The sequence below is a fragment of the Hylobates moloch genome, unplaced genomic scaffold (assembly GCF_009828535.3).
Source record: "Hylobates moloch isolate HMO894 unplaced genomic scaffold, HMol_V3 SCAFFOLD_2, whole genome shotgun sequence".
NCBI classification, from domain to species: Eukaryota; Metazoa; Chordata; class Mammalia; order Primates; family Hylobatidae; genus Hylobates; species Hylobates moloch.
The window spans coordinates 160,754,754-160,771,367 of NW_026652277.1; the positions used below are offsets into that span (position 1 = coordinate 160,754,754).

Sequence of the window (16,614 nt, forward strand, 5' to 3'; positions counted from 1 at the left end):
AATATAGCACAAAACATGTAGGTTAGTAACTGGGGACTGGAGAGTATCACTTCCAGGCCTGGAGCTTTGACCTTTGGTGCTCATCCAGTGTGCAGGGTGCCTTCAGAGGGTGTGTGAACAGAACAAAGACCTCGTGTTTCCTGTTCTTTCTCTGTCCAATTTCCTGCCAGTACTCATTGATTAAACCTATCAGAAGTCAGAGGGTCAGCATGCCTCTCGATGCAGTGAACACGGATCTACCAAAGTGAATACAGGAAACATTGGATTGAAATGTCCTTCCACAAATGTGTTCCACAAATGTTGCTGGCTAATTTGCAACTAATTGTGTATGATGGAAGAACATTTCTATTTCACCAGGTATTTATAGTAGAATGTAAAATGGTAATTCTTAACATAAGACTTCTTAGCAGTGCCAGGCATGGTGCCTCACGCCTGTAATCGCAGCACTTTGGGAGGCTGAGGCAGGTGGATCACCGGAGGTCAGGAGTTTGAAACTAGCCTGGCCAACATGGTGAAACCCCGTCTCTACTAAAAATACAAAATTAGCCACAGGTGGTGGTGGGTGCCTATAATCCCAGCTACTCCAGAGGCTGAGGCAGGAGAATCACTTGAACCTGGGAGGCAGAGGGTGCAGTGAGCCGAGATCATGCCATTGCACTCCAGCCTGGGCAACAGAGTGAGACTATGTCTCGAAAAAAAAAAAAAAAAGACTGCTTAGTGAAATATACTACCAATTTATTGGAGAATTATATATAGTGTATTATACATCTATTAATACCTATGATATGATGAATATATTAGGCTTCATAATATAAGAGATAAGCACTTGGGCTTGGGAGTTACACTTAGTTTGAATCCCAGCTTTTCCATCTACGAGCTCTCTGACTTGGGGTGAGTTTATTACCTTCTCTAAGTCATAAAGCTTCTATTTTGTTTGTTTCGTATGTTACACAGGAATATAATAGTACCTACCATATAGGATTGTTGTGAGGATTAAATTAGATGATTTATTTTTCTTAGTCCATTTGTGTTGCTATAAAGGAATACCTGAGACGGGGTAATTTGTAGAGGAAAAAGATTTATTTGGCTCATGATTCTGCTGGCTGGAAGACCGGGCATCTGGTGAAAGTCTCAGGCAACATAAACTCATGGTGCAATGCAACGGGGAGCCAGAGTATGAAGAGATCACATGGCAAGGGAGGAAGCAAGAGAGAGAGGAGAGGTGCCACACTCTTTTTAGCAACCAGCTCTTGTGGGAACTAATAGAGATATAACCCATTTATTGCCACCCAGAGAGGGGATTTACCTATTCCTGAGTGATCCACCCCCATAACTCAATCACTTCCCATTAGGCCCCACCTCCAGCACTGGGAATTAAATTTCAACATGAGTTTTGGAAGGATCAAACATTCAAACTATAATAGTATGAAAATTGCATAAGCCAATGTCTGGCACATATTAAGTATTGTACTTTATAAATGTTGTCTGTTATTCTAATTGTTACACGTTTGTGACCAGGGACAAGAACCAAGAGTTGAGAGGACTCTCCTCATTTTAGGATGAAACTAATTGCTTAACTTAGTGTTTAGAAAGGATAGAAAGTTCAGTGATTAAGGGCACAGGTTCTGGAGTAAAATCTTTTGAGTTTGCAGCCTAGTTCTGCCTCTAGCTGTTTCTTTGACAAATACTTATCTGCTCATCTTCTCAGTGCTTTAATTTCTTCATCTGAAAATTGGGTTTGATAGCTCTATCATCTATCTATCTATCCATCCATAGATATAGGTATATTTTTAAAAGTTTATATACTGTATATATAAAAAGATAAGTATGAAAATTCATTATAATATCAAAAACTTAGAATTTATAGTTGATCAGTTTTCAGGATGTGAGAACATAGTCCCACAGAAGCCAAATCTGGTGAAATTGTTTTCCAATATAGTCATACCTTGGTGAGATTGTGGGTTTGGGTTCAGACCACAGCAGTAAAGTGAATGTTGCAATAAAGTGAAACACATGAATTTTTTGGTTTCCCAGTACATATAAAAGTTATGTTTACACTTTATTGTAATCTACCAAGTGTGCAATGCCATTATGTCTAAAAAATGTACATGCCTTAATTTAAAAACACTTCATTGCTAAAATATGTTAATGATCATCTGAGCCCTCATTGGGTAATTGTCTTTTACTAGTGGAGACTCTTGCCTTGATGCTGATGGCTGCTGACTGATCTGGGTGGTGGTTGCTGAAGGTTGGGGTGACTGGCAATTTCCTAAAATAGGAGACCTGTGAAGTTTGCTGCATTGATTGACTTGTCCTTTCATGAAAGATTGTTCTGTACCATGCAATGCTTGGTAGCATTTTACCCACAATAGAACTTCTTTCACAATTGTTGTCAATCCTCTCAAATCCTGCTGCTGCTTTATCAACTAAGTGTATGTAATGTTCTAAATCCTTTGTTGTCATTTCAACAGTGTTCACAGTATCTTCAACAGGGGTAGATTCCATTTCAAGAAAGCATTTTCTTTGCTCATCTATAAGAAGCAATACCTGATCTGTTCAAGTGTGTCATGACATTGTAGCAATTCAATCATATCTTCAGACTCCACTTTTAATTCCAGTTGTCTTGTAATTTCTACCACATCTGCAGTTAACTTTCTCCTCTGATGTCTTGAAGTCCTCAAAATCATCTATGGGGTTTGGAATTGACTTCTTCCAAACTCCTGTTAATGTTGATATTTTGACTTCTCCCATAAATTACAAATATTCTTAATAGTTTATAGAATGGTGAATCCTTTCCAGAAAGTTTTCCATTTATTTTGCCCAGATCCATCAGAGGATTCACTACCTGTGGCAGCTACAGCCTTATGAAATACATTTATTAGTTTATTTTTTGAGATAGGATATATCTCTCTCACCCATGCTGGAATGCAGTGGCATGAACATGGCTCACTGCAGCATTGACCTCCTGGGCTCAAGAGATCCTCCTGCCTCAGCCTCTCATGTAGCTGGGACTACAGGTGTGCATCACCATGTCAGGGTAATTTTTTGATTTTTTTTCTTTTTTTTTTTGTAGAGACAGGGTCTCACTTTGTTGCCCAGACTGATCTGAAACTCCTGGGCTCAGGCAGTCCTCCTGCCTCAGCCTCTCAGAGTGTTGGTGTTACAGGGATCGGCTACCATCCCCAACCTATATTTCTTAAATAATAAGACTTGAAAGTCAAAATTCCTTCTTGATCCATGGGCTGCAGAATGGGTGTTGTGTTAGAAGGCATGAAAACCTTAGTTTTCCTTTACATCTCCATCAAAGCTCTTGGGTGACTAGGTGCATTGTCAATGAGCAGTTATATTTTGAAAGAAGTCTTTTTATTTTCTGAGCAGTAGGTCTCAGTAGTGGGCTTAAAATATTCAGTAAACCATGCTGTAAACAGAACCCTTAGATTTTTGAAATGGTAAGTGAGCATTGGCCTCAACTTCAAGACACCAGTCTCATTAGCCCCTAACAAGAGAGTAAGCCTGTCCATCAAAGCTTTGAGGTCAGGCCAGGCTCAGCGGCTTGTGGCTGTAATCCCAGCATTTTGAGAGTCTGAGGCAGGAGGATTGCTTGAGGCCAGGAGATTGAGACTAGCCTGGGCAACATAGCATGAGTCTATCTCTACTTAAAATTTAAAAATTAGCTATGTGTGGTGGCATGTGGCTGTAGTCCCAGGTACTCAGGAGGCTGAGGTGGGAGCATTGCTTGAGCCCAGGAATTCAAGGCTGTGGTGAGCTGTGATTGCGCCACTGCACTCTAGCCTGGGTGACACACTGAGACTCTGACTCTGAAAAAACAAAACAACCATCCCTCCCTGTACAAAAAAAATCACTCTGAAGCCAGGCATTGACTTCTCATTTCTAGCTGTGAGTCCTAGATGGCATCTTTTTCTAATAGAAGGTTGTTTTGTCTACACTGAAAATCTGTTGTTTAGTGCAGTCACCTTCAGCAATGATCTTAGTTGGATCTTTGGTATAACTTGCTGCAACTTCTACTTTGTTGCTTCACCTTGCAGTTTATGTTATGAAGACAGCTTTTTTCCTTAAACCTCATAAATCAGCCTCTGCTAGCTTCCAACTTTTCTTCTTCAGCTTCCTCATCCCTCTCAGCCTTCATAGAATTGAAGAGAGGTAGGACCTTGCTCTGGATTAGGTTTCGGCTTAAGGGAATATTGTGGCTGGTTTGATCTTCTCTCCAGATCACTCAAACTTTCTCCATATCAGCAATAAGCCTGTTTTCTTTCTTATCATTTCAGTGTTCACTGGAGTAGTACTTTTAATTTCTTTCAATAACTTTTCCTTTGCATTCACAACTTGGGTAACTGTTTAGCACAAGAGGCCTAGTTTTTGGCCTGTCTAGGTTTTCGACATGTCTGGTTCCCTCACCAGGCTTAATCATTTCTAGCTTTTGCTTTAAAGTGAGAGATGTGCAACTCTTCTTTTCCCTTGATCACTTAGAGGCCATTGTAGGGATATTAATAGGCCTAATTTCAATATTATTGGATCTTGGGAAATAGGGAGGCCTGAAGAGAAGGAGACAAATGGAATAGCCAGTCGGTGGAGCAGTCAGAATACACACAACATGTATGGATTGCACTTGCCATCTTCTATGGGGGTGAGGTTTGAGGTGCGCCAAAACAATTATAATAGTAAGATCAAGGATAACTGATCATAGATTACCATAACAGATATAATAATAATGAAAAAGTTTGAAATATTGCAAGGATTACCAAAATGGGACACAGAGACAGGAAGTAAGCATATGCTGTTGGAAAAATGGCACTGATACCCTTGCTTGATGCAGGGTTGCCACAAAACCTTTAATTTGTTAAAAACAAAAGAAAATCACACTATCTGCGAATTGAGTGCAGTAAAATGTGGTGTGCCTCTATGTGATTGATGTCCCCCCATATCTGCTGGTCTAAAATCTGAGATGGTGGCCATGAGATTCTTTTCTGTTTGACTCAGAGATAATAAGCATCTAGAAAGACTTCTTTTCATTTCAGGGTGGCAGATCTGGGAGGCAGCCAATGTGTTGCCAAATTGGTGGCAGAAACCTAGAAAATGGGTAGGAAGAAGTAGTAAAAGCACTAACAGAAGTACATTACATCCTGGGAGATGTAATATACACAAATAAAGTGTTGTAGGTTGTTGCTAATGGGAAGAGTTAGCAGCAGTGTACACTGAGGCTTGTAGTTTCTATTTTATGTACTTCATTGCTTCAGAGTGAGACAACCAGCCAGTGAGTAGGGGAAAATGCCTTCTCAATAGAGCTGAGGTTTGTTGCATGGAGGCCTGCAAAGCACTATTGTACTAAATTGAGCTAGAATTGTACATACAAACATTTTCAACCATAGATCTGGGACTAGAATAGCACCCAAGTAAAAAAGTGACCGCTAGATAAGTCTCCATATCCTATCTATTGAAAAATATTAATACTAGCATTAGACAAATATTTCCTTGCTCCAGGTTGATCAAATAGAAAAAAATAACAACTTTATGCAACCATTGAAAATTATTGTAGAACAAAGGAAATATATATCATCCTGAAAACGCTAAAGAAGAGAACACCAGTGAAAATTATTTACAATAGGAAACAAAAGAGTTTAGAAAACTGTTCAGAATCCTCGCTATATTGAAAAAGGTGTAGTCTCAGTGAAACAGAGCACAATGCCATGAGTTGAGAATTGAGAAATGAAAAGGCAACAGGATGAGTTGAAAAGGGGAGTGGCTGAGATGATGTTAGTTGTAAGACTCTAAAAATGCAATGGCAAAAACAAAAAAGGAAATGCAATAGCAAAATTAACATCCACAATGGGGGCAGTAAAAGGTAAAATTGATACTGTGGGAAACCAGATCAGTGTGATGGAGAACAAGCTAAAGAAATTTTTTCAGAATTTAGAAGAAAAGGAAAAGGAAAATAATGAAAGAGAAACCCGTGAGGTAAAGAGAGTGGAACTTCAGTAACAATTGTTGATTATTCCTGAATAATAAACTATAGTAATTAGAAAAAAATAATAAAACAAAATTGAAGAAAATTCCTAGCGCAGAAAGCAAAAAAAAATTAAAAGACTAGTATATGAATCGAAAGGTTAATTGTCTTTCAGGCAAAATGTGTAAGAAATGACATTTAGCTGGACTCATCCTGGCAAAGTTTGAGGTTTAAAATAATGATTAGCTATCATATAAGTAGCCATGCATGAAAAACCAAATAAAACATACACAAAGAGCACTCCAGAAAATTACCTAGTAAGGAGCAAAAATTACAATTTTTTGGATCATCTAAATTTATTGTGTATTATTTAGACTCTGAGTCAAAGAAAGTAACAGAGCAACACCTAAAGAATTTTGAGGCAAAAATTATGTCTTCTAAAAATTTTATACCTAACCAAGTTATCTTCCTAAGATAATTAAAACATATTATCAGTTATGTAAGTTTTCAGAACATACTATACTGTCCATATACCTCATCTTGTTTTTTCATCCTATTTATTACTGCATTTTTATTGAACAAGCCAAGAGAGGAATTAAAATAAAAAATTCAACAATGAAGTAGAAATGATATAAAGCTAAAATATCACTAATGCAGACTATTGGTCAAAAATTGAGCTGAGTTAGTGTGGTTTTAACTACAGATACTTTTTTTTTTTTTTTTTTGGAGACGGAGTCTCACTCTGTCACCAGGCTGGAGTGCAGTGGCTTGATCTCGGCTCACTGCAACCTCTGCCTCCTGTGTTCAAGCAATTCTCCTGCCTCAGCCTCCCGAGTAGCTGGGACTACAGGCATGTGCCACCACGCCCAGGTAATTTTTTGTATTTTTAGTAGAGACGGGGTTTCACCATATTAGCCAGGATGGTCTCCATCTCCTGACCTCATGATTTGCCCGCCTCGGTCTGCCAAAGTGCTGGGATTACAGGCGTGAGCCACTATGCCCGGCCCTAGATACTTTTTAATGCTGTTTTCCTGGTTAAAGTTATAGAGAAATTCTGGCCAGATATTTCCTACAGAGATACTACTTTAATGAGTACTTAAGAATTATTTGTTAATTAGCACCTGAAAGTACTGATCTGAATATGGGCTTTTCCTGCCTTCGATGCTGTTTACATGAATGAATATAAATTGATAAGCTGGCTAAGGTATCTCTTCTGAAATTTTAATATGCTTTTATCATTGGTCAGTTTCAAAGGTAAATTGCAGTCTAATTTAGGCCTATCTAGCATGAGAGTGACTAAGTTATTTTAAAGATCTCATCCAATCAGATGGCTTCTCTTCTTGCTCTTAAATTGGTGGTTTTAAATAGCAGAATCAAGAAGAGAAGATGAAGAGTGTTGTATTATTGTCACTGTGAATAGACTTAGCCTTAATAGTGCACAGTGTGAATTCCCTTGAGATTTCATTTATGGGTACAGTATCAGAGTGCCATGCTGATATGGATGGCCAATAGATAAGTATACATTAATAATTGATCATTTCTTAGTGACTCTTCTGTCTTTAAAAAAATGATTTTAAAAGAAGGAATATCTTTCAATCCAGATACGGATCTCTATCAAATATAAGCCAGAGGTTAATAGGACTGTGTCATTGATACTGTAATACAATTGCAATTGCCTTATTCCTACTTTACATTTTTATTGAAAGTCAACCTAGTATTGTAACTTTAAAATGATTTTTTCCATCTTATACATTTAATTTTTCTATATATTACCACAAATTAAACTCATAACTTGACTGTAATCAACATATATGAACCAATATCTGATTACCACAGAAAACCATTATTATATGACCTAATTTGATATTTAAAAAATTGCCATTAGTGACCTTAGGCACAAATAGAAAGAGAATAGCCCTGTACCAGCAGACTTACATTGTAAAGGAAAAGTGAAGTTTTTTTTTTTTTTCCTAAGAGAATGCCTATCAGATAGAATCTCCCTTGCTTTTTGATGAAGTGGGGCTTGCTCTGTTACTTTGTAGTGGGAGAATTTCTCAGACATTCTGCTGTAGCAAAAAATTTAGACCTTATCACCTTTCCCAATCCTACACCCCCTCGTTTCCTCATTTATTTTTCTTAGTGGCTTAGAGTGCATGGCCCAACCTTATAAGCACACCCCAGCATACCCTCATCATATCCTGTTTACCTTCAGTCTTACTCATTTGAAAAATCTATAATCCGGATTAAACTCAACTACTTGTCTACTCATGCCTGTACCCTAGCAGCTAAGAATGATTGCAGAAAATCACAGAAGCCTCCTGTGTGATCTTGCTTGATGTTTTTAACCACAGATATCCAATGAGCGCTCCGTACTGTGCTGACCAACCAGCTACTACACTTACCTAGGCAGTTTCATCTTTGATTCTCACAGTGCCTCTTTGTCACCTGTTTTCCTCTATCCTCAAATCTTGGGCATCCCTCTCTAATCCTCTCACTCAGCTGTCTCTTTCACTCAGAGAACAATCTTCATATTAGCCAAAGGGCATGGTGATCTTGCTGCTTGTTTCAGTATAAGATGACAAAAGCAATCGGAAGAAGCTTCTACATTCTCCCATCATCAAATTTCTCAAACTACCTCCACTTGAAACTCTACTATACTTTCTCTCCTATTGCAGTAGAGAAAGTGTCTGTGCTTCTAAGGACAACTCTTCCATGTATACCTTGAAATCTATAACCTCATACCTACTCGAGCATTTTATTACTCAGAGTATCTCCCCTCCCTCCTGTGTTACAGTTTTCCATTTCAACTGCTTCATTTCCATCAGTCCACAAACATAGTGTGCTGTCATCTCTCATCTTACACAAAACAAGACAAAATAAAATTTGTCTTTGTCTTAAATCTCCTAGTGTCTCTCTATTTTTCTGGTTCTATTTTCAGCAAAACTCCTTGGAAGAAGTCTACGCTTCTGGTTTCCACTTACTCTTCCTCCATTCTCTCTGAAACACACTCTGCCCCAGTGAAGGATATCTAATCAAGGTCATCAGTAACCACTGCGTCAACACATACAGTGGCTAATTCTGATTTTTTACTTAAATAACTCACAGGAATGACTAGCCTAGTAACTAACCTTCTTTTTCTTGGAACATTTTCTTAAAACTTGGATTCTGGGAAGCGACACTCTTAGCTTTCTTCTGACCATTCTGGCTATTTTCTGTTTCTTCTTAGCCTCCCTTACTGGTTCCTCTTCCTCTTCTTAACCTCTCAATGTTTAATTCCTGAGAAATCAGTTCTAGACGGTCTTCCCCTTGTAGTCTACATTCACTACCTTGGGGAACTCAACTAGCATTATGGCGGCTTTAAATACGTTCTATGTGATGATGGTCCCCCAAATTTATATTTTGAGCCCCAGTCTCTCTTGAACTCTATATTCTTGTATCTAACCACCTGCTTTTCAAACTTATGTTAAAAAACTTTTCTTGATTTTACCTCCCAAACCTGCTTCTACTCCCTTATTCTCTATCTAAATAAATAGCACCCCATCATCCAAGACTTTTGTGTTGTACAACTCCAGGGTGTGTTGTTCTTATGGATTAATTGCACCTTTGTTAGCATCTTCTGTGCATTTTTTTCCCATGGGTATCTCATTTATTTGAATTGGACTAAAAAATGCAAACCATTTGGCAGCTGTATTTAGCTCTTGAAAGTTTCAGTCTATCTAGGTAGCTACTATACTAATTACATGATGAAAATGATCAGCTAATATTCCTTTGTTTGAGAAATTGCCAAAGATCAGAGAACCATCTTCATATTGACTAAAGTGCATAACTCAAAAAATAATAATTTTAACTTTTACTTCATATCTTGGAAACATTTCAGTGAAGAGTTTTTGATTTAAAAAGAACATCAGTTTTCACTTACATTTAGGATAATAACCACATAATATTTTTTGATTCCACCAAAAATGGCCACATTTGTTTTTTATTAAAAAGTAGTAAATATCAGCAGCTCTTTTTATTTGCTGCCACTACTGCAGAAAGCTTCATAAACTTTTCAGCCAGAAATATTGTAAAGATCAAAGAGCTTTCAAATGAGTTTCTAACTAGCAACGTAGATACTCTCTCTGCATTAGCCAAACTTGCTATGCTCTATTCCGTAGAGCACACCATATTCTAAGCAAGACAGGGATTATTAAAAAGTTAACCATGGAATAAATAATCAACATAAAATACTATGCACAATATGTGCATAAGTTTTTAAAGCTAATTATAAAGATAATTTTACCTCTACTGCTGTTTTCCATATCATGTTACTTTCCCAGACAATTTTGCCTCCTGCCCTGAAGTAGCTGCTATCCTGAATTTTGTGTTTATCTCCTCCTCCTTTTTTAGTAGTATATACCCCTAAACAAAGTATTGTGTTGGTTAGTTTTGCTTGATTAGGGGCTTCATAAAAGTGGTATCATTATGAAAGCTTTGTTTATCCAAATAGAAATAGTGTGTTTAAGTGGGGTAAGCTTGGCAGAACAATGGACCATTGTGATATCATTTACATGCTTATGTTTTTTATTGCTTTCAGTACTATGTAATTTGGTCTTGTCACTGATTAGCCAATTAGGAATTGGAAGGATGATATGTAAATGTTACTGTCTAACTGACAGAATGATTTATTAGAAGTATATATTTGTAGAGTTTCACCTTCTTTGTTGTTTGGGAGGCCCAGTGCCAAACCCAAACACAAGGGTCAATGGCAGACCTGTGGCCAGCACTTTATAAGAAAATTCAGCCACAGTTGAATTTCATTCAAGTACGGTTTTGTTTGCTTGCCAGTGGTGTCATGCTGACTTTAGAATATATTTACCTTTTCTGTAGTTTCCATCAGCATTGTTGATTTCAGCATGTATGGATATAACCCGTGGGTCCTGATGCCACCCACTGACAGCCTTGGCTTGGTTTTTGGCCCTGCTTGTGCTGGTACTTTCTATTCTTCCAATGTCAGTGTTTCTACTCCATTCTTACTGCCAAATGGATCCTCTGAACCGTAAGATTTACATGAAGAGGGCTTCCGTTTGCTCTTGGAAAACTCCGTGTAGCTTATTGACCTAGGTTGTTTCCTTTGATTTCAGGGATGGGAGAGGTTTTGTTCTCATTAAAAATATTCTTTTGATTTCACTATTTTGTCTTAATGTGATTTGGATAGAAAAATGCTAAAAATATTGCTCTTACAAAGAAAGCAGAAAAAAAGAAGGAACTGATATTTGTCCATAGCTTTAATCAACAAAATTAAAAAGCATTCACTTACTTTAAGAAATAATAGGAGTCATTTTTAGAAAATGTGTTAGTTAAAGCTTACTAAGTTTAATCTTCTGATGTCTTTATTCTCTTTATTTTAAAGAGACATTGCAACCCTCTGTAAAGATTGTGTAAGATGCTAATGGAGAGAAGATAATAATATGGTCATACTTAAAGTTTTAAAGCTTATTCTTTTTTTTTTTTTTTTTTTGAGATTAAGTCTTGCTCTGTTGCCCAGGCTAGAGTGCAGTGGCGCTATCTCCACTCACTGCAACGTCTGCCTCCAGGTTGAAGTGATTCTCCTGCCTCAGCCTCCTGAGGAGCTGGGATTACAGCCACTCACCACTACACCTGGCTAATTTTTGTATATTTAGGAGAAATGGGGTTTCACCATGTTGGCCAGGCTGGTCTCGAACTCCTGACCTCAAGTGATCCACCTTCTTTGGCCTCCCAAAGTGCTGGGATTACAGGCGTGAGCCACCGCACCCATCCTATTCTCTTATATAATTAATTTAAGCTCACTCTTATAAAATTTTCAAGCTTTATTTCATGTCATCTTTTTATGCATGCCTGAGAGGTTATTTTTCATATAATTCTTTTTGCTTACTGATGCTTTAAATAACTAGTGTAGGTAATGTTTATTAAAGTGAGATGTCAGGTTGCTGGCTTTCATTGTTGAAGAGTCTGTTTTAGGTGAATAAGGAGAGAAAATGAGATAATGAGGTGGTGCATATAGTAGCATCTCGGAGACCACTGAGACCAATGCATGAAAATATCCTGGAGTGCACAGTCCATCAATTCCAGTATGAGTAGCCTGCAAGGATGATCCACATCAACATTCACAACATTGTGTAAATTACACTAATTAAGTAATCACTTTGTTTTTCTTCCACTATTTTAGAAGAATTTCCAAGGAATTATTGGTTGGGGGAAAGAGGGATAAGTTGGAATAGACAAGGAGAGGAAGATAGGATTAAGGGTCTAGATTCTTTCAGTGAATGGTGGCTCTGAGCAGGTAGGGATGAAGGGGAGGAGAGTGGAGACTCTTAGAGGATGGCATGAGGGATAGAGCCCTGAAAACTGGGGAGACGGCATCCAGAGTGGTTTGTCAGGTGTGACACCATAGAAACTGCCTATTGTGTTGGACTTTGGAGACTTAGGGGAGAGGGTAGGAAGCGGGTGCAGGATAAAAGACTAGAAATTGGGTTCACTATATACTGCTCAGGTGATGGGTGCACCAAAATCTCACAAATCACCATTAAAGCACTTACTCATGTAACGAAATGCCACCTGTTCCCCAAAAACCAATGGAAATAAAAAATTAAATAATAATAAAGACTTCTCTAAAAAACAAGAAAACAAACCAAAAAAATCACTTGGGGAGTTTTTATAATTTCTAATGCCCGAGTTTCCCTTTATATCAATTAAATAAGAATTTCTAGTGGTAGACATTGGCATCAGTATTTTTCAAAGATTTCTCAGGTTATTCCAATGTGTTAGCAAAGTTTGGGAAACAGACCTAGCTTATGCTATTCAGTCTTCTACGGTATTAATATATTCCTGAAAATGTGTAAGAGTAAAGTGATGTTTTTTCCTGTTGTAGAATATGTTCATCCCTAGAGAACTTAAAATACAAATATTTTATAGCTTGCTTTATGGATGTATTATTCACTATATTGATAATATTTTATATGACTTTATTGTTCTTTGTTTACTTTTGAACACAATCTTGTGGATATGTGGTGCTAATATTTTTCTCTTTTGGCACACCTATTTAGTTCCATGTTTTCTCAGAATTAAGTTTATAAGACTGAAGGTTTTTATTCTTAAAAAAAAAAAAAAAACCTATGTGACTCCTCAATTAATGTCCGAGAAAATATTTTCAGCTGGAACAGAAGGACTTAAAACATTTCATGAGATATTAAATGGAAATGCATTGTTCAGGGCCTCTTAGGATATATATATATATATATAATATAATATGTATATAAAATATGTAACATATATAAAATATATATAATATATGATATATTATATAAAATATATAATATATGATATATTATATAAAATATATAATATATGATAATATATCATATAATATATAAAATACATATAATATATCATATAATATATAAAATACATATAATATATCATATAATATATAAAATACATATAATATATCATATATAAATATATCATATATAAAACATACATCATATATAAAGATATCATATATAAAACATACATCATATATAAACATACATCATATATAATATATATCATATATAAAATATATATCATATATAAATATATATCATATATTATATATCATGTATAAATATATATGATATATATATATCATATATAAATATATATCATATATAAATATATATCATATATAAATATGTATCATATATAAAATATAATTATATATATAAATATATAATATAATATATATAGGGTCATAGAACATATCCTGGGGAGATTATATTAATTGTCTATCTTTGCATTTAACATGTAACAGTATTCTAGATAAAATAATAGTGGTTGATATTGTTTTTTCATCCCCTCTCTACTCCTTTACATTTCGTTTTGGTTAACAGATAACTGACTTAATAAAATTAAAAAGTTAGTTATGAGCAGAGACACATGTAGACATGTCAAAATAGTCCTGTATTTCCATGTCAAGCCAAAGGCAAACTAAAAGAAGCAAATAAAACTCCATACAATAGATTTTTACTTTATTTTATTTTTTTGTTTTATCCCAGAATCCTGAAGATTTACATTAGGTGAAAATCTAGTGTACATATATATCTTAGGAAATGGATATTAGAGTACAATCATTACTAGAGAATCTGTTCTTCCAGAAAGTATCACTAAATTACACATTTAAAACCAGAACAAGGGCAATGAAGGAACAGTCATTTTTATTAGTTGACTTATTTATTTGATAAACGCTTTCTGAATACCAGTGTGCCACTCTGCTAATTTTAGTAATACAATGACAAGTAACACACAGCCCCTGCCTTCAAAAATATTGTGATGTAATGGGGGTGTCAGGCCCAAACAGTAGCATAGAAGTATAGTGAAAGAGGCATGTACAGTATATTACAAATGATTAAAAACTCTACCCCTTCCAATTATTGTTGGATTCTAAGGTAACACTGATTAGCTAAATTAAGTCCACCCACATTAGGAGCCACACTGCTTTGTGGAATGTATATATCCATTCTGCCTTTGCCCTGGGGAAGTCAATGGCTGTATTTAGAAGTACACAGTTTTAGCACTTTGAGGTCATTTATAGCATTGACAAAGTAGATGTGATAAATACAGAAGTTTTCTAAAATGAGCTACTGAACATCCTTCTTCCTGATAAGTTCTAACACAAAATTGTTCACTTAAAGGAGCATTACCTGGGCCTTTGAAGAGGTTTAGTCACTGGCCAGGATTCATATTAGTAAGTGAATGAAAAGTACTCTACTCAAAATGATTTGCCTTCATTTTCTGCCCTGAATGGAAGGAATTGACAATGTTTCTGATTGCTGTTGCTGCTGGTGGTGATGATGGGAAGAGATTTCTGTTTTGATTTTAATCAACCACAGACTTGTTCCCCAGAAGCCATGTGATCAGCAAATTTAGAGGTGAGGGTTGGTTTATACTAGTTTCTGAGAAAGGCCCCTTTGTTGCCTTACTAGTCCCTCTTTGGGACCTTTTTAATTTAAGAATGAATCTTGTAGCCAACCATTCTGTGGAAATAGAAATGATGCTACAATTAAAAACAGAAACATTAAAAATTTACTGTGCTTAGAGCCTATTACATAAAGGTCTTTACCTAATACTCCTCTCATCCCTTCACAGAAGTATATGAAAGACTCTGCCTCTCTTTTAATTATGAGGGTGAAGCTTCTTTCTGACCTTGCTATAGTGAAGGGATTCCTTTCTCCATGAGAGTCCCTCCTTCCAGGCTAAAGATGCCATCTGTGCAGAAATTTAGTGGTTGTTTGTCCCAAGTGGGCATTTTGTAGTTCCAAAGACCTTGAGTATGTAACATTTGTTCACCATAGACATCTTAGCCTCTCCCAGGTGTGAACTCTTCTGTTTGTGTTTTTATGTTTTAATGCTGGATCAGAGAAAATATAGAAACTATAGAATACCCTGAGTGTAGGGCTCATGGCTATAATCCCAGTACTTTGGGAGGCCGAGGCAGGGAGGACTGCTTGAGGCCAGGGATTCAAGACCTGCCTGAGCAACATAGCAAGCTTCATCTCTACAAAAATAAAAAATAAAAAATTAGCTGGGCATGGCGGTGTGCGCCTGATGTCCTAGCTACTTGGGAGGCTGAGGCAGGAGGATCGCTTGAGCCTAGGAGTTCAAGACTTTAGTGTGATGTGATGCTGCCACTGCACTCCAGCCTGGGTGACAGAGCAAGACCCTGTCTCAAAAAAAGAAAAAAAAAAAAAAGAATATTCTGAATGTGTGCAAGAGATATAGCTAGTAGGCCTCGAATTGAACCCCAGAGGTTAGGCTTGTGTATGCTGGGCATAAAATGGCATATTAACAGTTAAGCTCCACTAAGGTAAGATCTCATTATTCCTCCCAGCTCATTGCTGCATTTCTATATTTTGATAAAATTTTGAATAAAAATAAGGGCAACATGGCACAGACCAGTGAGATCATAGCATAGTAGTGAGGGTGTGGTCAAGCCAGGGTAAGACAGATGGTTGATGGAGTGTCCCATGCCACAAAAGCCAGATAAATCAAAGACTGAGGGAATGTGCATGACACCACCACGGCCGGATACACTGAAACAGCCTTGTGAGCGCAAAAGAAGACCCTTCATGTCACTCAGAAGCGGGTGTGAGTAGTGTTCAAGATGAGGTTGCTGAGGAACCCATGAGAGTGAGCCAGTAGGGCATAGGCCTTCACACACCAGGAAGCACAGAAATCTGTTGTGCATTGTAATAATAATATCGGTCACATCCTTAAGTCCAAAATATTTGTCTAGGAGTATCATAGCTGGAATGCTTTTCTCAAGCTGACTATAAACACTATGGAGAGTGGGTTTTACTGAGAAAAAAACTGCCGAACGATATCAATATTTCTCCCACAGCTCCAGAAAAAATGCGTCCACAAGCACAGTCCTATCCTTGAATTGGCAATATAAGCGAAGTGGATCGTTTTAGGTTAGGGGATGTATTGCTGAGTTCTCTAACTTGTCTTTTGGACACTTTGAGTAGTCTGGGTTCTGCCATGGGGCTTTGCTTTGAAAGTTAAGGACAAGGTCAGGCCCCTCACACAGCTATCATATGCATTCAGTGGTGGTAGTACATGTTCCTTGAGGTTTTAGCTCTGCAGGCAGCCGA

The 16,614-nt window shown here is 37.0% G+C and overlaps 1 protein-coding gene across 3 annotated transcripts in view; it reads left to right on the forward strand.

The window, feature by feature from the left end:
• Positions 1–16,614, forward strand: part of AIG1 (androgen induced 1) — a 270,991-nt gene that overhangs the window by 29,735 nt on the left and 224,642 nt on the right. The window contains exon 2 of one of the 3 annotated variants that reach the window (XM_032160597.2): positions 6,692–6,832. The exons of the other annotated variants lie outside the window; for them this stretch is intronic. Coding sequence (XP_032016488.1) covers positions 6,692–6,832 — 141 coding nt within the window. The remainder of the gene's footprint in view (positions 1–6,691; positions 6,833–16,614) is intronic. 3 annotated transcript variants of the gene reach the window in all.